Raw genomic sequence first — 23,041 nt, 5'->3', positions numbered from 1 at the left:
CAGCGTACCGGGCGGGGCGGGGCGGGGCGGGCGGCGGCGGCGGGGCCCGGTCTAGGTGGAGCGCAGCGAAAGGTGGCGCGGGAGTCACGGTGGCCGAGTGGTTAAGGCGTTGGACTCGAAATCCAATGGGGTTTCCCCGCACAGGTTCGAATCCTGTCCGTGACGCTAGCCGCGTTTTTGCGGAGGCCACCGTGGAACGGGGCCGCGGTGGGAGGGAGGGGGGGGGGGTCACTAGTCCGGGGGGGGGCTTCCAAATCTTGGTCCCCGCTCTTTTAACGGCAGGGACAGCGGGGGTCTGAAGGGGGGGGCTAGTCCTTTTGGGGGACCACACCTTGCGGGGGGGCTGCAGAGCTGGGTACAGTGGACAACCCATGGACCCCCGCGGCAGGACTTGTCCCTCCCGGGGGGGGGGGTCCCCAGCTGAGGGGACCCACAACAGCATCACCCAGGAAAGGCATTTATTGATCTCAGCGACACAAAGAGATGGGAGGGACCCCATGTTCCCCCCCGAGATGGGGACGACTCCCCCAAACCCACCCATTTTTCAGATAGGACTGAGCCCCTTTGCCAAACACCCCCAGGTCCCCCCTGGCAGGGGGTTTTGGGGAGCAGGCGCAGACCCGTCCAAGGCACCGAGACACCGATAAAGCAACCAGAACGCTGTTTATTGATCACTTAAATCCCTGCCTCCCGCCAGGCCGGCCGGGCACCGGACCCAGCTGCAGCTGGATCCGAGCGGTACAGACACCGGAGGAGAAAGTACTGTAAAAAACATAACAAATGCAAATAAATTAAGTTCCCAACAAGTAAACGTAACCAGGTTCTGAGGCGCCTGTCCACGGTACTTCAAAAATAAAATAAGAAAGGGGGAGTGGGAATAAAAACAAGAAAAGGCAAAAAAAAATACAAATAAAAAAAATACAGAACCACAATCACAAGTGTCTGGAAAACTAACAGCAGTAACAGCAGAGGAAGCAGAGCCAAACACCGGCAAACACAGGGCAGAACGGCATCTCGGGGCAAGGTGGGAGGGTGGGAGACGCCTGGGTGGGCTGTGAGCTGGGGGACTGGGGGGCGAGCGTGGGGATCCGGCCTCTCCCAGGGAGGAGAGGGGCTGGAGCATGCACGGAGAGAGGGGCCCGAGGTCTGCAGGGTGCCGTGCTAGTGGGGGGAAAGGCTGGTCCCCAACACCGAGCCCCTCCCGTGCCCTGTGGGTGCCGGGGGCTCGTCCCCGGCTGGTTTGGCTCCAGGCAGCTGCAGGGTCGAGCAGGACCCCAGGGGGTGACGCTGACAGCGCCCAGTTCGGGAACTCCCCCGGCCAAGCCCCTTCCCCAACCCACAGGAGGAGGGGGGAGCGGACCCCGCTGCTGCTGCCATACTGGGAGGTTGGAGGCAAGGCTTGGAAAGACAGCGGCAGAGAGACGCTGGAGAGCGAGGCAGAAAATCCACAGAGGGAGAGAAAGCCCAGGGAGGATTCGGCCACCGGATAAGTGAGAGCTGCCAGGGGCCGCGGGGTCCGTTCACAGCAAGAGCTGAGCCAGGCCTCTGGGTTTGGGCTGGACCAGGAGCCGGGCTTTGGGAGAGGCACCAGCACCCAAAACGCAGGCTGGGTCTGAGGAGTCTGGCAGTACGTGTGGAGCAGTTGCTCCTTCTCTCCTCAAAAGACATCGAACGGGAGAAGCTGATCTGCAAGGGGTGAACGTGGAGGGGCTGCAGTGAGTGGTCACTGCTGGGCCAAGTGTTTGAGCAGTATTTACCAGAGGCATTGAATCATTTCAGCTAGGAAGCGAGAGGTTCAAGGGAACGGTGCCCTAAGAAAACCATGTCGGTGACTAGGGAACACCAGCAGTTCTGACCGGCTACCCCCAGTCTCCACCTCTGCACCTTTCCCCTCCTCTCCCTCGTCATCACGAAGCGTTTCTCTTTGAAAGTCCTTAGATTTCCTCCACTCCGTGTGCAAATATCATCACCAGTCCCGGCTCTAGCACCATGTCCTCGCCCATGTGCTGGTTTTCACAGGCCATCACCACCACGGCCTGCTTGCCGGGGATGCGCTTGGCCACATAGTTCTCGTAATACCGCCGGTTCATCTGACGGGTCTCCAGCGTGGCCAGGCCCTGTGGCCAGTTCCGCTCGTGGGCGTTCTCGATCAGCTCGTTGATGATGGACGTGGGGCAGCCGCTCTCCACCAGTGAGCGCTTGATGACGGCCTGCAGCACCGCATCCGGCGTGGAGATCATTCCACCCCACCGCGTCACCCGGGCGGGCTGCAGGGAGTTCACCCACCTGGTGACAGACACAGGGACAAAGTGGTCAGTGTTGTGCATTTTCGTTGGCTCCCATCAAAAGCAGGGAACTGCTCTGCCTCTGGTCTGCTCCACATTCGGGAACAAAGCTGGATGGGGAATGCCTCTATTTCCCCACATATCCCTCCTGTTTTCACCCCGAAATGGGACCCAGCTGCGGCATTCAGCTCTGCTACTCCCTCCCCAAAGGGAGGGGAAAAAAGGATGAGATGAGAAGCTGCTTCCTCTGGCCTTTCTCACAAGGAGGAAGGAATCTGGCAGCTTCCTGCTCATGGGCAGGATGCAGGTGGAAGAATAAAAATGCTCCGAACCCATTGTGCAAGCAGCTCACATGCTGCTCCCCAGCACAAACACCCTGCAACTGCCCCCTTGCTTTTGTGAAGCATTTTCTTCTTGCCTTGGAAGGCACGTCACCCCCTCTCAAATCCATCAGCGAAGCTAGCAGACGCCCAGCTCCACCTGCACCCCACCGCAGAGCTCCCCAGCTCCTCCCCGATCAGCACGAGAACCAGCACTTACTCCAGGATTTCATTGTATTCAATGGTCTCCTCCAGGTTCTGCAGGTTGGGGTTGACACTGCGGATGGCACGCATGTAGGCCTTCAGCAACTGAATGTCCCGTTTCTGCAACAGGCAGGACAGAGCAGGGTTTGCAAAAAGGAGTCAATGCCTCAGCTACCCACCATGAGACCGGACCCCCGCGCAGAGGCAGGGGGAACACATCCCTGCCCGTCAGCTCAGCTACTGTCCCAGCAGCTGGACGACAGAGGTGCAGAGCAGCAGCAAAGCCCTGGTTGCGCTCAGCTCGGGCTGCTCTGCAGCCGCTTTCTTTGTCCACAATGCTTTTCTGACGTTTGGTGTCCAAGCAGGCGAGACTGACCCTTCCCATGAGAGACCCTGCTGCGAGGCAGACCCTTGCACACACGGACCTACCTGCTCGGCCAGCTGATGCTTGTGCTCTGCCGAGGTCTTCTCCAGCTCGGCAATTCTCGTCTGCTGCTGTTGCACCACAGATCTCAAATGCTTGATGCAGTTGTGGTTTGGCAGCTCATCTTTGGGCATTTCCAAGCTGTGGAGCGTTAAAAAAAAAAGGTGGAGGCCTCATGTTAGGGAAAGTTGCAGACCAGAGCACTTGGTGTAAGCACGTAAACAGTCTCCAGAACAAATCCAGTCTTGGAGGACTTGCCAAGAGGCCCGGGAAGCCCAGCGTCATAACCTCCAATAGGTGTAGGAAGGCCCGTTCCCTGCTGTGTTTCAGGGCCAGGCCAAACGGTCTGGGGGAAAGCTACGCAAACAAACCACCACCAGGTCAGCAGGCGATGGGGATTTTCCTCCTCCAAAGTGATCAGGGCTCAGAATCAGGTCCCACACTAGGCAGCCCATGGGCCTGATCCAGTCTCTGACTTCATCCAAGGAGATCTGATAGTCTCCAAGCCAACAGTCAGTCACCACCTGGCTGGATGCTTACAACACGCAAGTGGGAAGGATATCAGCACCAAGAGCACACTTGCCAAGGCCAGACCAGCCACCCACCGCTCCTGGCTTTTGGTGATGTGTAGGAGGGAGCAGAGCTCACGCTGGAACTTGTGCCAGGGGGCTGGAATGGCTTTGGGCAGATTCACAAAGGCTCCAGAACCCCATTGCCAGCAGTCGACCAACACCTAAGCCCCAGCAACGAGCTGAAGAGCCAGGGACTTTGAACCAAGTTTAAGAAGAAAAGGGTTTGACTAAACATCCTTCCCAACCCTTTCTGCAGCACCATGGCCTTCAAAGCCCTGCCACCCCCAGAGCTCTGCACCCATGGGGCAAAAGGGTGTCAGGCACCAAACCCCGGTTTCCTTCCCTGAGCCTGTGTCTCCTGCTCTGCGCACCCTCTGTGGCAGAGCCCCCCAAGGCCATCCTCACCCGCATCCCTGCTCGCAAGTCACTGGGCGCTTTGGATTGTGCTCGCAGTCATTGAGGTGAGACATCAGGTTGTCAAGTCGCACAACTGCCGTACAGCCGAAAACAGCGTTGTCGCAAGTGATCTGCAGCTTCGAGAGCATATTACGCATGATCCGCGGGACGGGGCGGAGGTGGGCAACCGTCACGACGCTGCGGTCCACAGGGCACGTCTGCTGCTGGGAGAACCACTGGGTGATGCAGGCATTGCAGAAGGCGTGCTCGCAGTGAGGAGCCTGCGGAGGGGCAGAGAACAGCCACGTGTTACTCAGACCCAGTGGGAAATCGTTTGCTGGCTCGTGCATGGAGGACAACCTTGACCAGAGAAAGGCTCTCAGTCTTCAAGGGGTGCACAGCAGCTATGTGCTGCCTTGGGTGAGGAAAGCAAAACGAAGAAGCACCTCCATTACACAAGCAGGCACAACGCCCGCGCAGGGGAATGAGACACCAAAAGCCACACCTGTAAAGACCAGAGCCGCACACGGTACCCTCCGCTACAACACAAGAGGCACTGCTGCAGAGCTGTCCTCCCTTTCTCTTGGAAAAGCAGGTGCCCACCTTCATCCACCCCAGTTTTAATTTGTATGCCCAGCCCCACCAAGGTACTCTCTTTGACCCCCCCAGACACGTAGTGTCTTGCAAGCAGATCAGGTCCCTGTGACAGGACATGGACCTCCTCAGAGCAGTGCTCATGCTCTGCTCCATCCCAGGTAATGCTGCCTCCTGAAAGGCCTGAGGGGCTGAGACAGATCGAGATGCTAAATTTAAACATTTTTCCAGGGCAGATTAGAACATTACTTCACTGTATTTACACAGCTGGGCTCTGCTCTTGCATTCAAGCTGCAATTGAAAAGAGTATTAAGACTGGGGAGGGGGAGCGGGACAGATGCCAGCTCTTTGGACAACACTGAGCTTTCTTCCACAGAGCAGAAACCTGGAGTTACAGGAAGGTCAGACACATTCAGGGCTAAATCTCACTTACAAGCTGTTCCCCCAGCACACAGTGCCTTGCAGGCTGCCTCGTACCAGCCAACAAAGGCAGACAACGATTACAGGATGTACGGTGGGTTAGGATTCACCCGTTCAAGCTACAGGACCGTCTGGGGAATTTTAGTGCAGCCCCTGTGGTGATGCAGCTTGAGCCAACCCACCCAGCACAGTGTCTCCGAGCCAGCAGGCAGTCAAGCCTGCATCAGACAAGGCAGCACGTGCTGGGCTCTGGCACAGGTACAGCCCCTCCTCTCCCTCACATTTTCCTGAAGTCCCACTCTATGAGGCTTCAGCTTTCCACTGTCTTCCACAAAGCTAGCCTCTCTGCTCCCCTTGTGGTGTTTTATCCTTTTAAGCCCATGCCCACCCCACTGAAGTTTAGTGATCAGGGTACCCCAGCGTCACTAAGTGCAGACTGGAGATGCAACAGATGAATCACACCAGTTTCACTGGCTATTGCACACAGAGGGTCACGCTGTGCCCGTAACGCAGGGATGGGCCCTGGGGAATCTCCATCCTTGGAGATACTGAAATCTTAGGGCTGGATACAGCCCTGAGCCCTCTGAGGTATCATTGGAGATGGCCATGCTTTTGGACTGCGCTGGAAGGGAGGAACAAGGAAAGAGTCCTCAGGAATTTGCTCCCTTCAAACCAAGGCTTGTCAGAGGGCATAGCTTGTGCCTAGCTACAAACTCAGCCTCATCACAACTCCAGTTACTGTGGTGCTGGCAGGAGCAGGAGGGCTGGCATCCAACAGACAGGCTGTTAAACACACTTGAGAAAAGCCTGGGAACAAGGGAATTTGTAATATCACATTCTCAAAAGAAGATTTAAATAAACCTGCTTAAGAAAGCTGCAATTTTCCCTCTGTTTTACACGATGGCCTGTGATCGTGTTCACATGTTGACAGACTTTTTAAAATCAAAGCTTGTTTGACATAACAGATTCACATAGCTGGAAGGTGCAAACCCATGATTTTAACTACAATAGATTGCAGTTCCACACACCCCCAGCCCACCTGCACAGGGTGGGCTACAGCACACAGCTCCAGACTCTCTGGGATCCCCATCGGGCAGCTTACCAGCACAGCAAAAACCACAGCTTTTGTGATGTGTTTCATTATTAAGTGATGAAACTGCAATAATTATGCACACATTTCAGATTAGCTCAGTTTTATTTTAATCCGTTTTATTTCAAATGAAGCTGGATTTACGCAGAGGGTACTGAGCTACCCAGCACATGGCCACAGCTCGGCCAGTGTAGGAACACCTCTGGTGGCATGCAGACCCTGAAGGGAAGGGGCAGGGACCAGGGGGGAACACAAAGTCCCATGAAGCAGCCAGCTCCACTCAGCCAGCAGTGTTCCAGTCTCATCAGCACCGGTGAGGAGGCTAGAAAAGCCCCCACTAACCTCTCCCCAGGTAACAGGACTTCGCAGGACACAGTGACAAATACAGCCCTTCCAGCACCGAGAGGCACAGGAGGGCTGGAGACTACCCAGTGCTCCGGAGCAACGCTGCACTGGAAGAGCTTGTAATAACAGAACTGACAGGAAAGCCCCGTCCAACAGCCCTTCCGCTTCACAGCAAGCGGAGGGAGGAGTGGAAGCAGCAGTTCCCCATGCACACCCTCCTTCCCCAAGCGGCTGCACAAGCTGCAGAGTGAGCCAGAGGATCCACCAAACAACTCAGCTGTGCCAGGCCCAGGCAGAGCAGTGTGCTGGTACCAGGGCTGTGGTCTGTCCATCCTCCAAGCTACGTTTGGTGGGAGGAGAGCCGAGCCAGGCTCCCAATGGCAAGTAAAACAGATCAGCTCTGTAGCTTGGACGAAGCATGTGTGCAGGGAAGCAGAGAGGGTCAACCAAGCATGAAGCCATAAGCAAGGGACAGATTTTAGCATAGCTGCTACCATCTCTGCCTTGGGACGCCATCACTGGTATGCAGCTGCATTGAGCTTTGGTAGAGTTAAGGAGGGAGTCAGGAATGAAAGAGTGAGGGAAACCTGACCCCACACAAGCTAATCCCTTCCTCCCGCCTCCTTGCTGACCCCAGGACATCCCCCAAACCCAGAACTTTAGTTCATTTCCACCAGAACTCACACAACCGCAGACTTTTATCCCTGGTGCTGCTTCCTTACCCGTGCTGTTAGCTTAAACCATTAGTAGGAAAGTTAAGAATCCATTGAGCTCACCTAATGCACACGCTGTGTGCGGCGCCCATCATCTGATCAAGACATCTAGAAGTCTGGAGCTGCAATCGGAGGCTTTCAGTAGCCACAGTCAGTGCTCAGACAGAAACCTACCTGAACTGGCTCCTCCAGGACCCCGCTGCAGATGGGGCATATAAGGTCTTCATCAACATCCCCCTGAAAACGTGCTACATCATACCCCATTGCTCATCACCGATGCCAGAACCCTGTGGAGGGAAAAAGAAGAGCAGTTAGCAGCAGTTGAGCATCCCATGGTGTCTGGACAGAGCAGGTCCCGGCCCTCACAGCATCCTGGTTCCCAAATTCCTATTCTCTCCTCCCAGTGTGACCAGCTACAGTAGCCCCGGGCATGGCTGGAGCTCACAGTCAAGTGCCATATGGAGGAGTGTGCAGTGGGAAGCAGTCTCAGCCCCGTTTGTGTGTGCTGAACATCTCCATTTTGACGTGCTGCTGGCATTGCTTCTCTCCCACACATGTTATTACTAATTCTGCTGCAATTTTTCTTCTTGCTGGTTATTGGGTTTTGGTTTGGGTTTGTTTTTTTGTTTTTGGTTTTGGGTTTTTTTTTTTTTAATTGGTTGTTTTGTTTTGTTTTTTTCCCCAGAGTTCTACTTGGTTTGATGAGAGGACAGCACAGGGGCACCTCTAAAGAGCGAGCCCAGCCCCATGGGCTGAGCAGTGGGATGTGTGCCAGGGACCGTTCCTGGGTGCAGCCAGACACCCACCAGCCTCACCACATCGGCTGCAGAGGAACCAGCTCCTTCCCTGGGGACAGCAGGCCCACTGGCTCCTGGCACCCCAGCTGCCTGCTACAGGCATTGTCCTCTGCTGCCATCTCCAGTGGCTTTCCCACTCGGCCAAGCAGACACAGAGTCAAGACGCCCAACACCATTTGCAGCAAAGCGTGACCTCAGCTGGGTGCTCCAGCACCTGGACAAGGAGCCCCCCGCGACTCGCCAAAGCTGTTGGGGCCTCTGCTTCCAGCACGGAAGGCATGCAGCCCTGAGAGCAGCCCCTCAGGCACCAAGTCCTCACCCCTCCCTGCTGAGGAAGGCATTTCCAGGTAACACCGTTCACCAACTTCTTACACCGTCTGCCAGAGGCCAACCTTGAGCTTTGCCCTGGCACACCGGCAGTTACTGGTTCCTCTGTGGCTTGTCCCTAAAGACCCAGCTCCTCCTCTCCCATTCTCACCAACATCAAAGTCGCTGACAAACCGCCACAGCCATACGCTGCACTTGACTCCAGATAAAGGAGTCCCTACCCCAAACACAAACAGGAGCCAGGAGGGACGGGAGCTGTACGAGGGCATGCAGATGCCACTTGAGGCTCCAAAACCACCATCCACGCTGCGAGGAGACCGTGGCATAGCAGCGCTTCCAGCTGTGCAAACACCAGGAGCATCTACTTGCTCTGGAGGGCAGGCAGGAACTCACCCCGCTGCTGCTCTGCAGCCAGATGTGGCCACCCAGCTCCAGACAGCTCCGGCACCAGCTCCTGCACCTCGGCCGAGTTGCTTGCACAACACCACATACCTCCCCAGCCAGCTCTTCACAGCTGAAAGAGCTTTGGATCTGGACAGACACAGCAAGCAGAGCTGGTTGTGAAAACCACTGCGTCTGCTCAGCTAGAGCAGCGAGGGAGGAGAGAAGGTGATGGATGGACACAAAGGGAGGCTGTAGGTAAGGCAATGGCTTCATGGTTGGCCCTTGGGACCCTCCCCAAGTCAAGGGGCAGCAGGGAGGGACTTAAATCAACTCACTGGACACTGTGAAAGTCAGACAATAAATCAGCTCCACGTGTGGATGGATTCTTTGCTTCCACAGAGCAGGCACAGACAAAGGACTCCTCTGACAGAGGCTGGGGTGGGGAAAGTCCCTGAGTCAGCGTTTGCAATTCAGATAACACGATTAACGGCTGCAGGCTGGAAGGAGAACTGATCTCTGAGCAACTAGGATCAGTTGCTCTTAAACCTTCCCACGCCTTTGGACAGATGCTGCTCTCCTCCACTGGGAAGGGACCCAAATTCCTTCCCATCCCTTCATGAGCCACTCGCACTGCAAGTCTCAGCACCTCCAACACATTTACATTGGGTTCAAACCAACTGAAAGGGCAAACACGGTTGTGGAGAACCCAGCACAACAGCTCCTGGCTGCCAGGCTGAGCCACAGCACCCATGCAGCCTGCTAGTCCCCCACAGAGGTGCTTCACTTTGCAGCTGGAACCACACTGACCTTCTCTGTTGCTCAGTGCTCAGGCACTGGTTCATGCCCTGGTGTCTTAATGTGCCTCTGAATGTGTGAGCAACTCCACGAGCAGCCTGCCCTCTCCTTCTGCTCAGGAGACACAGCACCTGCTCCTGCACAGGCACTCGGGTATCGAAGTAGAACTGCACTGGGCACCGCTTCTTCAGAACCACACTCCCTAGCAACTCAGCTTTCTTTGTCTTTTGCTTCCACACTTCCAAATTCCAATGTCATCTTTCCAACAAACAGCGGGGCAAGACACTAAACGTCTTTGCATCCACTCAGGAAAGAGCCAAGTGGAGGGCAAAACATGAACACCGAAAGCCAGCCTTGCCATCTGCCAAACAGAAACCACATCAAAACTTCCTCCAGAAAAATTTCAGCACCTGCGTGAGTCTGAGCTCCTCTGAATTCTTCTCATTCCTTGACCCAGCTGTTCCCCCTTCTGCCAGAGATCATCTGTGGGGCTCTGCCAGCACATTGAAGCAAGGAGCACCCTGCTGCTATCATGAAGCAGAAACAGGAGAGCTGAAAGTGTCTGCAAACGCTTGAATGAGATGGAGCTGGCAACCCAATCTCCCTCCTGCTAGATCCAGAGGTGAAATATTGACCTGGCCCTGCAGGATACTGGATACACTCATTCTTCCCTGGGCTCAGCAACCTGCAAGATGGCCCCAAAGAAGGTATCACATAGCTAATACGAGCAAGCCCTACTTGTGCAGTGCTACTTATCAAGAACAATGATTCGTGGGCTGCAGGGATCCATCATGTGCTGAACCAAAGCACAAAGAGCTTAAAAAATACCTTTCCTGGAAGGGCTTCCACAGGCAGTCAGACACCAGGGTGAAGTCAAGCCAAACCATCTGCAACACGGGCAAGACACAATACAGGGGAGGGAAGGCTGAGCAGGAACCCAGACAAACCCAGTTACAGGAAATTGCTTCTCCAGTAAACAGCAACTGCCACCTATGATTATACTTGATTTAAGTGAATGAGCTTCCCAATCCTGCCCTCTCCAAATACACATAGCTTCTTGACCCCAGCACCATCAGCCTCCCTAGGGCTGGGCAGGGAGAGGGGATAGCTGGCACAGATCAGAGGCCAGTCACAGAACTGGGCTTTAGCCCAAATTACAGAGAAAAGCTGGGATAAGTCACTTTTTCCCTGCTACCCTTGTCATCATCCCCATCATCCTGCCTTGTCTTTGTAGATTGTCATCTTCTTGGCCTGGGGAATTCAAGTGCCTGCACACTGCTCAACACAGAAGAGATCTACATAGCAACAAGGGCTTGATGGTATCAGAGAGGATCAGTAATTAACAAGTCAAAAGCACTTTGACTTCCTACCCTTACCCAAAGCCTCCTCAGCATCCACCAGCAGAGACAAAGGTTCCTAATAAGCCCTTGGGGAAGTAGAGGACAGGAAAGAGGAAGGCAACAACTCACTCCCCAGCTGGTTAGAGCAGTGCTGCACGGAGGACAGCCCCAAGCCTGTCTCATCACCACGGCAGGGATTCCCCAGCTCCCCAACTGCATCTCATCTCAAGCCCCGACTTGTGCAGCTCTTCCATCCTCCCCACAAACCCACCATTTAAATAGGCAAACACGTCATCTAAAAGTTAAGGCAGATCGTCACTGTCAACTCCCCCTACTCTGGTCACAGGACATTCATTCCCACATACCCAACACATTGCAGTTTTGCTCCGAATCTTGGGCAGACAAGGGCTTCACTCAGTTGTCTGGCATGAGCTTACCTCCGCCCTTCAAATGGCAGTACAGGATCACAGCGAGCAAGGCTGGGGCTCCTCTGACCCAAAGCTTATCTGCCCATCTTTCATGTTAGCAGCAAGCATATAGATAAGATTTCTGTGGTAATATTGTGCTGTCTTCCAGCACGATAACCAACTGTTCCTGCCCCCAGAGGAAAATTGCTGAAATTTTTTTTTTCTGTTGACAAAAGGAAAATTAATGGCTTAAAAAAAGCTCCCCCTCCTCCCTGGAAAAAAAAAAACAAAAAACGTCAGCATGGGAGCCTGAGGATTTGTTCCACAGCCCCCAGAGCACATGTTCACATGTTCCCTCCTTTTTGCCACAATATGTTCGAGCCGCTGGATCCCAGACACTCCGGCTGAGCCAAGCTTTCTGCCTGGTTGACTGCTCCAGGCAGTCTGTGGAGCAAGCCAGCATCTACTGGCTCCGAAGGAGCTCTCCATTCCACCGGCACAAGGAGGCTGAGTCATCTGGAGCTCGCAGGGTTACAACCATAACCTTCCATGCTCCTGCTCACCCACATAGCCAGCTCTCCTCGGTCAACAGCTGTTTCAGGCTACAAGCACACCTGGGCATGGGCTGAGCAACCTGGAAAGGGCCTGGCCCTAGACAGCTTTGCTGGGAAAGCAGCATCTTTCACAAGATCTTACAGCACGCTCTTGGCTGCAGGTCCCAGGACAGGAGCAGACACCTCCACCTGCACCATGCAAACAGCATGCCAGGCTGTTGGGAGACACTGACTCACTCCCAGGAGCTGATGAGTACAAGTGTGAGCAACACAAGCAAGGACCAGTGCAGAGGCAGACAACGGCACTGGAAGGGAAGCGAGTTTCACCCAGGTAAACGATGCACTGGCTACAAAACTCCCCAGGCCCCCAGCCACCCCGAGCCTGAGAAGGTGAAGGTCTGAAAGGGACCAACCCACCTCGACCCGCACAGCTATGCCAGGCAGAACAGGCGACAGGGATGACTCTGCACTCACAGCTAGAGCTCACTGAGATAAACCAACCCAGTCCAAGGCAGACAATAAATGACAACAGTGAGAACAACATGATCACAGGAGCAGAGCCAGCACCTACCTACTAAACACATGGCAAAAAATACGCCTGGAAAAATCAGAGCACAATGGTCAGTAAAGCCAAGGACCGGATGAAGAGCAGCGACCACCCCAGGGCCTTGTGGTCAAACACAAAGGTGTCCAGCTTCTCCCCAGGGACACCAGCTGCTGGCAGCATCTGCCAGCTCTGCTGCCTGCCCTCCTTTTAGCAGATCCACACAGCCAGCCCCTCTTCTGAGCCAGTATCTGGTGCCAGTTCACTAGGGAAGCCCATCCCTTCTGTGGAAATACAGAAGACCAGACAGAATCCCTTAAAAAAATTAAAAACAAACAAACAAAACAAATGAAACTTAATTAGCCTGTGTTGGAAGTCTCCAGCATTCAGGCTTTGCCTGGTTCTCAGGGAAAAAAGACACCATTTTCTCATTATTTCCAATATAAGTGTTGCAAACAGATACCAGAGCCGCTTTGCAGCTGGGATAGCTCAGAAGAAACCTGTTCTGTGAGCAATGGTGTTTTTAATAATCTTTCCTAATTTCATCAGCTTTGTGAGCCAAAAGAAATAGAATTAAAACCAGAAAGCAAGGGGGAGGGGAGGAAAGGGAGAGAAAACAACATATGGATGCAAGAAGGGCTGTTCTGTAGCAGTTAAAGCGCGGCATGGGAGCCAGGACACCAGCGATCTTCTCACTGGTTTGCACTGTGTGTGTTCTGGGGCACCACGCTTTGTTGTCTCTATTTCCCTGCTGTGAGTAAATACGTAACATCTCCAGGGGGCTGCACAGTTTCTGAAGCAGTCTTGCTGCTGCTGGAAAGTTTCCAGGTGGAAAAAAAAAAAGTGATCCAGAAGCCTAAAGAAATCAAAGTTTTGCAGCAACTGGCTCCCAGCCCCCCCGATCTGCATCCATTTAAGATGGCCTCTGCTCCCAGGAGTCCAGGTCACACCAAGGAAAGAGGCTGCCAGCACTGCCAGTGGGACAGCAGAAGACCAGGGACAGAGCTACACAGCAGAAGCTGCCCCATCCATACCTGGGAGGGAGCACAGGGGCTCTGCAGGGGGGCTGACGTTTGGCTGAAGCACTTTGCTGAAGGCATCTGCTGGTCTCCATCACCCAGACCAGGTGAGGAGGCTGCTTGGATAGGATCAGGGCTGGCGCCAGGACACAGGCAAAAGGGCTCTGCTCAGCCAGATCTCTGGTCTGACAAGCAGATTGAAGGTGGAAGAGTCATCAGTGTTGAAGCTGTGCCCATGTCCATGCCTTGCAGCTTTAAAGCAGCTCCTAACTGACCTGACACAATGAAGTTTCACAGGAAACCCTCAAGTCAGCAACCAGAGCTGGATCCAGTGACAGCAGCCTGTTCCCGTACAACAGGAGAGGATTCACCAGCCCAACGACAGTCAGTGTGCAGAGCTGCGACAGCCTGTTGATGTCCTGCAAGCGACCCAGTTAGTGCAGCCCAGCTGGCCAGGGGCAGCTTGCCAAGCTTGGGTGATTACTCGCCTGCCCTCCTGCCAGCATGGCTCACTGTGGCTCACGACATCCTCTGGCATCTGAAGTCTGTGCATTTTAGAGCACAGCACGGTCAGCAGCTGTGATGAACTTGCTGGGCCCCTGCAAGCCACATACTCAAGATGAGTGCCCAGCGCATGGCCACCCTGCTCCAGGTTAGAGCCACCCAGCAGTCGCGGAGCCCAGTGCTATTAACAGACCCCAGTGTCACACAAGAAAGGAAGAGCAGTCTGAAATTGAAGATTAACAAGAACAATATTGAATCCAAACATGCAGCATAATCTAAAGCTGGCTAAAAGTCCCTCTGCCTGACCTAGATGTCCAGCGACCCAGTTTCTAAAGCACACAGTACAGCAGGGCAGAAACAAGCCCAGTGCATGTTGTACATTCCTGGCCAAAGCGACTTCTCTGCACTGCTGGGCCTGGCAGGGAACCGAAGAAGGCACTTGCTGACACACAGGCTGAGCACAAATCCAAACTTTGTCCTAATCTGGAACTATGAGCTCTCTGCTCAGATACAGGCCCCATTAGGATTTAATGGCAAGGAAGAGCTGGCACAGCGTACATCCCATAGTGTCTTTGGAAATGAAACACCAGCAGTGCAGGTCCGGCTGCTGTATCCCCCATGGCTCCTCCAGCTGGGGTTGCGCACCCAGCAAGGCACAAGGATGGGAGTTACAGAGCTGTGCATTACAGAAATGTGAAGGCAGCGAGAAAAACAAATGCTCAGTTTTGAGATACAGGCTGGGGGCCAGCCGCCTTCTCTACTGCACTCTCCTCGCTGCACAGGGCTTCGGCAGCTCTGTCGAGCCCCGCAGACCTGGCCAGACTGTTCGAGGTGACTGCGTTTATAGCCTTGACTCTTGTAAGACCTTCCTGGTCTTTCTGATCATTACCTTGACTTTTCTGGTACAAAAATCACACCCTGCGCTCACCCGTGTTACATGCTGCTCAACAGAGCAGATGCGATTTCAAATGCCAGCACCAAAACCAAGCCAGGTCCAGAGTCCAGCCAGCACGGGCAATCCCTGGGCTCAGCCACACACAGAATCTCATGCTCAGAACTACCCGTGAGGTCTGGAGAGGCAACTCAGCAGCCACAGGATCAGATTCGTGGCATTGCTCTGCCTGTTCTTTTGCTTCTTCCCAATTTGATGGCATCTGGCTTGCCTGACTGTGTGCCATGAGCCTGCATGGTTTAGTGGTTTTCCCAGGAATTTCTGCACGCATTTAAAACATCCATGGGCTGTGAACTTAAAAACCACTGGCACAGACAAGAGTGCTGGTCTGCAGGCCAGGACAGTCACTTCACCTGCCTGACTTCACCTTCTCCATCAAGAGTAACTGGTGAAGAGCAGCAGATACAACAAACCAGTTCTGCCTGCATGCCCACCACCAGTAACCAACAGCTGCTTGGCATGTGCATAATTAACCACCCTACTAATGACACCACGGAGCAGGAGCACTCCCTCCCCACCAAAAAAATTGATCAGACACTCAAACAGCCTCAGCTGAAACGTGACTCGTTTGCTCCTCTCCAGCATTAACACACAGGGCCTCTAATTGCTATTGCACATACCCAGGAAGCAGACAGCAATTTGAAGTAATTTACGCTCCACTCACAGGAAAAGCCAGCGAAGCAATCCTAACAGCAACTCCAGTTTCAGGAAAGAGCCCGGCAAGCCTTCGTGCTCTGCGATATAGCAGCATTCAAGCAGCACTGCTCCACAGCACAACTGTGCACAGACTGGTACCATAGCGCAGCCGCACTCCAGGCTCAAAGGGAACACCAAGGAGTTGTGTTTGATTTACCCAACACCAACTAGTATCTTGATTCTTGCTTACTAATCCTTTAAAGGGTTACCACCCACTTCAACATAATTGTTGAGCTAATGTGCTTGTTTTGGAACAATGGTGACATGAGTTAATTGACTCCTTCTCCAAACTGTATTTCCTTCAGCAGGAACAAAACCCGATGGATTCAGCATGCTCACTGCAGTCCCTTCCACACCTGAAATAATCAATATCCCCCAGGCCTAAAACTTTTTTTGCATGGAGATGTTTCTTCAAAGAGTCTTCAGAGACTTCAGGAATGACTGACTGTAATCCACAAAGTTTTAGTACATACTATTTTGATTCAAGAGGCCACAGGCGAAACAAAAATATTACTCATTATTTGCTAATTAAATGCCAAAAGCATTGAGAGTACAAATCTAACAGCTCTTCCCATAAAGATTTTTCCTCCAGTGTTGATCTTCTGCTCAACATTAGCACACATCCAGAAAGCAAAACTTTCCAAAGAAAAAAAAAAAAACCAACCAACTTTTTCTAAAAAGCCTTTCACAAGTCAAAGGAAGCTTTTCCCCAAGTACATACAGGCAAACAAGATCAAAGGGAAAGCGGGGTTAAACAATCATTCTCGGTTGTATAATAGGAAGAAAACACATCAATTGTGAGGCCCTGCCCACATTCAAGATCCCGTTTTGGTAGGACAAACAACATGTTGAAGAGCTCCTATTGCTTAACCCCTGCAGAATCAGGCTAGAGGGCTTTGCCACCCAGCAAGGCCATTCCTTATTCTGGGAAGCTCTTCAGGATCACTAAAGCCCAGCTGATAGTCCCAGGAACACCTACAGGCATTGTGCCCAATGCTGGCAGCACCTCAGAATCCCACGACATGAAACAACACTACCAGTACTAAAAAAACACAGCCAGCCTGCAGTGTCTCCCAGCTGGGACCCAAACTCATCCTATTTTACGTACTTTCAGCGCATTGAAAGGATTTAAGTGAAAGAGGCTGGAGGCAGAATAGCTCACCATGGAAATCAGCCACCTCGAGAAGGAAAGCAAAAAAAAAAAAAAACAAACCTGGGGGGAAGTTCCTCTAGGCAGCTGCTGAAAGCTGAGTGGGTCTCAGCACAGCAAGCTCACATCGCACTGTGCAGTTTCACCTCTGCACCTACACAAGCAAAGGAGGTGACAGGGAGGTGGATGACCCAGTGTGCAGCCATGGGGCAAGGGCATTATCCCCTCAGACTGGGCAAGGCTCATCTGAAAAAGCAAGCCAAGCAGCCCAGGTAAAACCCCACAGTGCCCCATCCCTCCTGCCTCCAGCACAGCCTGCTCCCTGGCGCACGCTCGGCACAAGACAGCTTTTATCCATCCTATCCCCAATTCCACAGCCAGAGAACTGAAACAGCAGCTCTCTTCCAAAGCTGTGGGATGAGCAGAAGCAACGTCCACAGACCAGATCAAACCCCTGCTCCACTCCAGCCACCCTTACCTTCAGCCTGCAAGGAACATGACAAGATCTTTCTTAGCACTGCGTCAAGTCCTACAGCCCTATGAAATGCATAATCAAGAATCACAGCTGACTGCAAGCTTCTGCTTCGCAACTGAAAGCAGCTCAGGGAACACAGTTTGGTGCTGCAGGTTGCTAAGCCAGGGCAACGACTTCTGGCTGGGCGGGGGTAAAAATCACATTGTTTCAGGAACATCAAGGTCCTGCTCTTTATTAAGACATTCTGACAGGGTGGCCTGACCTGGAGCTGCTGAGCTGCCCACCCAATTCCTGCTACTTCCTTTCTGTACTTTTTTCAGATCAAGCCCTTCCAAACCTCAGGAATTCAATCTACAGTGCTGTGAAGGGGCTTTGACACCTCAGACAGGACTGCCAAAGGGACAGAAATAATACACCAAACCCCACAGCTGTGTAACAACACAGGAACAACTGGGAGGAAACCTTGTGGCAGATTTACTCAAGACAGCATAATATTCCTCCAAAAATATTTCAACAGGAGGGGGGTGCACTCCTTTACAGGGCTACACCCACGCTTTGTCTCCTGCAGAGCACTCACCTGCCTTGCAGAGGCTGCAGTACCCCAGCTGCAGCCCCGGGGTGAGACCCTGCCCGTGACCCCCCTGGCACAGGAGGGCTGTCACCAATCATCCTCAGGAATGGGGGATACACTCGGTCCAGGTATCGCAGACAGAACCGCAGCCTCCCAAGCCTCAGGTTCCTATGCCCCAGGTTTATCAGAGGGGAACTGTTCAAGATCCAGGCAGAAACACACATTTCTGGTTTTGTTCTTTATGCTCAAGCTTAGAATATTCTTCCCGCTTGCTGCATTTTGACACCGCAAAGTCTCTTTATTTTTCTTGAGCTCTCTGCAACAGCTCCTGCCTACCAGGAACCTGGGCAGGAACTAAACAAGGTCCTGTGACTTGGGGTACAAGCTCCCATTAAAAACTACTCGAGCCACCAGCTGCCCGGGCACCGGCTGCCCTCCCCAGCTGTCGCCTGAGCTCTGACACATCTCACAAACCCCAGAGATCACGGAGGAATGCAGCGCAGCATGCTACCACAGCCTGCACCATGTCTACAGGCAGATGCAGCAAGACCAGAGGAAGACGTTGCCACCGACAACCCAAAGGAACCCAGCCCCAGCCTACTTTTGGGGGGCTGCACGTTCCTCATCCACGACGGCAGAGACACCGGCAGGCTCCGACGGGGACGGGGCCTCTCGCACATGCTGGGCCCTGCAGCCACTAGAAGTGGTTTGTCTGGAGAGCGTTCATGGCTACAGAGAAGGATGCAAGGGTCTGCAAGGCGGGTGTCCCTTCGTTAGATAAGCGGAACAAACCACTTGTTAACAGCTGAGGCCATGCTGGACTTACACAGCACAGCTTTACCCAGATCTGCCAAGACTTTTATTTTCTGGTTTGTTTCTTACAGCATCAAGACAACAAAAAAAATAAATAGCCTAAATCTGAAGTTAAACTAATTTATGTTTGGGGGGGGGGGGGGGGGTGTCCGTCCCCCAGAAACAGCAGATGTAAGTCACAGCCAGCAAAATGTCTGAATACACACACTCAGTTATAAAAAGCATCCCACATCGCTGCTCCATCAGTAGCCTGTCCCCTCCCAACCCTAACTGCTCTGCCAGAAGTGGAAGCGATGCCTTGTCCCAAAGGAAACCATGCTGGGCAGTTCCTTTAAACAAGGGCATATGTACTGCTCCAGTACCTGCCACAGGAAGGCAGACCCAGGATGTAGGAGGACGCCCGTGAACCACTGCCTCCACCAGCAGCACCCCCAGAGGTCCCAGCTCCTCAGACAGGAGGAGAGGATTCCCAAGAGCCCAGGGCAGAACCTGAGCCCCTCGCTGAGACAGTTCAAGCAGCCTGGCCTGCGCAGGTCAGCCAAGCCTCCACACTCCCCGTCAGACCCACCTTCGATTATCGGCACTACCGTTGTACCGAGCGAGCCCAGACTAGTTGCCACATGGACATCATAACCCGAGAAGACCAAAGGGGTTTCTGCCTTCAGTTGAAAGCATTTGGATGTGAGGGATCTCTTTAGACTCAGTGAATAATCCCATCCTCAGAGCAGAGCAGCACAGATCCTATTCAGTAATAAGTGTTTCCTGTTTTCTGCCGTGAGGAGCCCACACAAGCTGCGAAGCCCCAGCAGTTGGCCAGTCACCAAGCTGACTGATGAGCGAGAAAACACAGGCAGAGACCGCTTGAGCAGCGCAACTCACAGCTCGCTTTTACCTTTAGGTTTGTTTGAAGTTTGCTTTGCATTGCCTTCCAGCTGTCTCTGCAGCCTTTTAGGATGCTTTTCCAGAACTCCAGATTCATCAGTGGGTTTTGTTAACAAAGGCTTTCCCTGCAAGTCACAGGGAACCTCACTCTTTCAAGAGTGCTCTGGGAATTTCAGTGTCTGCCCTTCTGCTTCTAGAGCACCAAGTGAAATAAGAGATACAGAAATCAGGCAGGGTCAGTTTCTAAGCCAGTTTGGCAGGACTTATTTTAAACCTCTGAAATTTAAGGAAGATCTTGCCATTTCCCTGTAGACATTAATTTACAACAAAGGTTCTTTAACAGCTTTAGAGCAAGAGCTGCGTCCTTCACTGTGAACCTGCACAGATCCATGAATAGAAGGCTGTGATCTCTGAACAGTGTTCTAGGTAAATCTGCCAGGGTAGAGATCAGGCAGCTACAAGCTGCAAGAACAGCCATACACGTTGCACTGTCAGCTGCAACAGGGGGACCGTCAAGACATAGAAGTCTTTCTTGTTAACAGAGCAAAACCAAAGGTTTCAGATAAATATGACTTCAAAGTTATCAGCAGCATCCAACCAAAAGCCCTAAAAGTATATATATATAAAGCAACACTCTGTAAAACTGCTGATGTAACTCTAACCATTCACGTGTCGGAGGCTCCACGTGTGTGGAAGAAGGACTTAAAACTCATCCCCTGTGCACAGATGGAGAAAGTTTTGCGAGGTACTTGATTTACCTTCTGTGGCAGAATTACTTCCTAAGTGGCAAAGAGGCAGGGCTGGGCTGGTTTTACTCTTTTCAGGGAGATGCTCCCAATGGCCCATCTTTTCCTCTTCCTCTTCTACGGTTCAAAATGTTGTTCTTCGAGGGCCAAGAGCTGCTGCCATGCAGGAGTCATAAGGTCAGACAGGACAGATCTAATCACGGCAGAGGGGGTTGGGGAGGGGTGGAAGGGAAGGAAAAATGAGCGTGGCAAAAAAGGAAGTGGAAGGCTGTGCCCAGCCCTTCACCCCCTCTCAGGGCCCCGATGAAGACACCTCTCTTCCTCCACACGCAAACCCAGGCTTTCAGCCACACAGAAGAGAAACCTGCATTTCCTGAAGAGCCTTTACAACTCTCCTAAGAAGCCAAATAACCTGTGCAGAAACCATTGAGCACCTGCAACACAAGTCCCATACGCCTCCAACACAGATACATGTTCCCCTGGGGACAAGGGTCTGAAGTCAGTCACAAGAACAGAGAACCACCACCACATCTCAGACCACTCCTTACCTTGTTTTCCAACCCCATAAAAAATTACTTTGCCTTGTCTTTTTTTAAATTTAAATGGGAAGAATAAGGGTCCCTCTGGAGCCCCCAGCCAGTCTTAGAAAGCCTTCACACATCCCAGCCTTCCCCAACAGGCTGAACACGACCAAGCCGGTGATATAAACATCGGTTGCCTCCCTGTGGCACTTTGCTTTGGAAATTCCAGTCCTTGGCCAGGACTCAGCTTGCCTCAAACCCCCACCTCGCTTGGCCAGGATCGAAGCTGGGACGAGAGGCTCTTCCAGCAGGATCGCTGCACAGCAGGCATGCACTGCGCACAGGGAAAGAAATATTTGCCCAGTAGGTAAAGTCTCAGCTTTTAAGTTACGCAATCCTGCTAAAAATAGTTTCCCCAAATGCCACCTTAAGATCTTCTGACAGAAATCCAAGTTTTTCTTGCAACTCCTCTGCTCGCTCTAGTGTTGCAAAAATTGACAGCAGGGAAGCCCGAATTGGAAAAACTGCTTTGGTTTTATCTGCTGGTCTCGGCAACAAGGATAAAACCAGCTCAGAAACACCCCTGGACGTTACCACTGTGCTGAACCTGCCACGATGAACACCCAGCCCCCGAAGCTCCCACAGGCAGCTTTACTGTTATTATAACAAAAAGGTTTATCAGATGCTGTTGCATTTTTGGACATTTTTACATTTATCACTTAAAACTTTATTAAAAAAAGACTAAGGCCCTTCCTGATTCCTGTAAGACAAGACACCACTGAGCTCAGGTGCTTACAGCTGAGAAGAGCAGCAGAACACGGCCTGCTTTGCGAAACCTTGTCGTGAATAAAGCCTTATCCCATTTAATTACCAACTTCCCTCTGCTCCCTACCCTCCCCAAACAGACAGAGAGGCTGTGTGATGTGCTCTGAAGGTCAGGCCTCCAAGAACGGGGAAGCTGTGCGTGTTCCCCACATTCCTTTGTCGTGAGCGACAGGCGCTCTCCTTCCACGGCTGCTTCATGCAGGGGATTCCCCACTCCTTGCCCAGGAGCATCCCAGCCCCGCTGGGGATCAGGACGCCTGAATCCTCACCGCACTACAGCAGCACCCAGAGGCTGCAAATAATTTGTCAGCGGAGTAACTTTCAACCCAATTAAAGTCTTTCCTGCAAAAGCTACCAGAAGAGGAACCGCCACTGAAGTCCAGGCGTATTTATGACACTGCATCATCAGGTGGAACCAGCACCATCACAGGCCACGGTGGTTGGGGTGGTTTTTTGTTTTTTTTCCCCTCCACCTTTTCGGCCACCGTTTAGCAACATGCCAGCCAAGCCCCGCAAGCGGGGGCTCCAGCAGCCGGGGACACACACACGGGGAGGGCAGGACAGGACAGACATACAGGAGGGCAGGACATGCCACTAGAGACCAAAGCCCGGAGATTCTCCCCTAGACCAAGGCTCAGCCAGGCTGGCACAGACGGGCTCCGGCAGCACAAAGACCCTGCCGCACCGGGGGCCATACCCCCCTCTCGGGGCTCCTTCCTCCCCATCGCTTCCCGCCCCCCCCCCCCCCAAGGCCTCGGGGGGGTTTCACGCCCACCCCCGCCAGCTCCCCCCCACCCCCCCCGCCGGGCCCGATCTCCACCCCACAAACACCGGGCTCCTGCCAGCCCGGACCCGGCATCCACGACCCTCCCGCGACCCGGTCCAGAGCCGTAACGGCCCTCAAGACCCTTCCCCGAGATCCGGGTACCCCCCCCGGCCCCCACTACCTCCCCGCTTCCCACACCACCGCTCTCGGTGCTGTCGGGGCCGCATCGCCTCCCCCCACCCCCAGGGCACATCCCGACCCCACCGGGCTGCCTCCCGCCCCCCCCCCGTCACCCCGCAGAGCCCGGTTCCTTCCCCGGGGGGGTCCCCAGCCCCCCCCCCCGGTTCCGCAGCTGCCCCACGGCCCCCCTCACCCCACCAGTCCGGCGCCGGTCTCACGTACCGCCTGCCGCCCGGGCCCGGGCCGGCTCCGGGACGCCGCGGGGCTCTGGGGCGGCCGCGGCCTCCACCGCCTCCCCCCCGCCCGGCCCCGCCGCGCTGCTACGCAACCCCCGCCCCGCCGGAAGTTCCCGCCCCGCCACAAGCAGGAAGCGGCGCTCTAGCCGGCGACAGACACCCAAGAGCCGGAACTCGCTGGTCGGGGCGGGCTC

At 53.6% G+C, this 23,041-nt stretch overlaps 1 protein-coding gene and 1 non-coding gene across 5 annotated transcripts; one reads left to right on the top strand and one right to left on the bottom strand.

Moving 5' to 3' along the window:
• Positions 1-83: 83 nt before the first annotated feature.
• Positions 84-165, top strand: TRNAS-CGA (transfer RNA serine (anticodon CGA)). Its single transcript has one exon. It is a non-coding gene; the product is annotated as a tRNA-Ser (tRNA).
• Positions 166-644: 479 nt separating this feature from the next.
• On the bottom strand, positions 645-22,947 carry RNF41 (ring finger protein 41). Of its 4 annotated transcripts, XM_049818882.1 has the most exons (8): positions 22,834-22,940; positions 20,332-20,512; positions 19,584-19,766; positions 7,538-7,650; positions 4,211-4,482; positions 3,239-3,374; positions 2,826-2,929; positions 645-2,286 (listed from the first exon to the last, which is right to left on the bottom strand). In XM_049818882.1, exons 4-8 carry the CDS (start codon positions 7,625-7,627, stop codon positions 1,935-1,937), a joined length of 954 nt encoding a protein of 317 aa, XP_049674839.1. In that variant the 5' UTR covers positions 7,628-7,650; positions 19,584-19,766; positions 20,332-20,512; positions 22,834-22,940; the 3' UTR covers positions 645-1,934. The 4 variants fall into 4 exon arrangements, with proteins under 4 accessions (XP_049674839.1, XP_049674843.1, XP_049674840.1 ...); XM_049818886.1 differs by lacking the exon at positions 19,584-19,766; XM_049818883.1 differs by lacking the exons at positions 19,584-19,766; positions 20,332-20,512 and having other exon boundaries at positions 22,834-22,947.
• Between the last annotated feature and the right edge of the window lie 94 nt (positions 22,948-23,041).

This window comes from Accipiter gentilis, chromosome 16 (genome assembly GCF_929443795.1).
Source record: "Accipiter gentilis chromosome 16, bAccGen1.1, whole genome shotgun sequence".
Classification (NCBI taxonomy): Eukaryota; Metazoa; Chordata; class Aves; order Accipitriformes; family Accipitridae; genus Astur; species Astur gentilis.
The sequence above is the reverse complement of the archived record's forward strand: the minus strand, read 5'-3'. Positions and strand labels throughout refer to the sequence as shown.

What these genes read in the sequence shown, in the direction of transcription:
- RNF41 (XM_049818883.1), bottom strand. Translation starts at nt 7,627, where the DNA reads ATGGGGTATGATGTAGCACGTTTTCAGGGGGATGTTGATGAAGACCTT. An exon ending in ACTTGCGAGCAGGGATGCGG is followed by an intron (nt 3,375 to 4,210) that starts GTGAGGATGGCC and finishes AACGCTCCACAG; the next exon opens with CTTGGAAATGCCCAAAGATG. An exon ending in AGCATCAGCTGGCCGAGCAG is followed by an intron (nt 2,930 to 3,238) that starts GTAGGTCCGTGT and finishes TGCCTGTTGCAG; the next exon opens with AAACGGGACATTCAGTTGCT.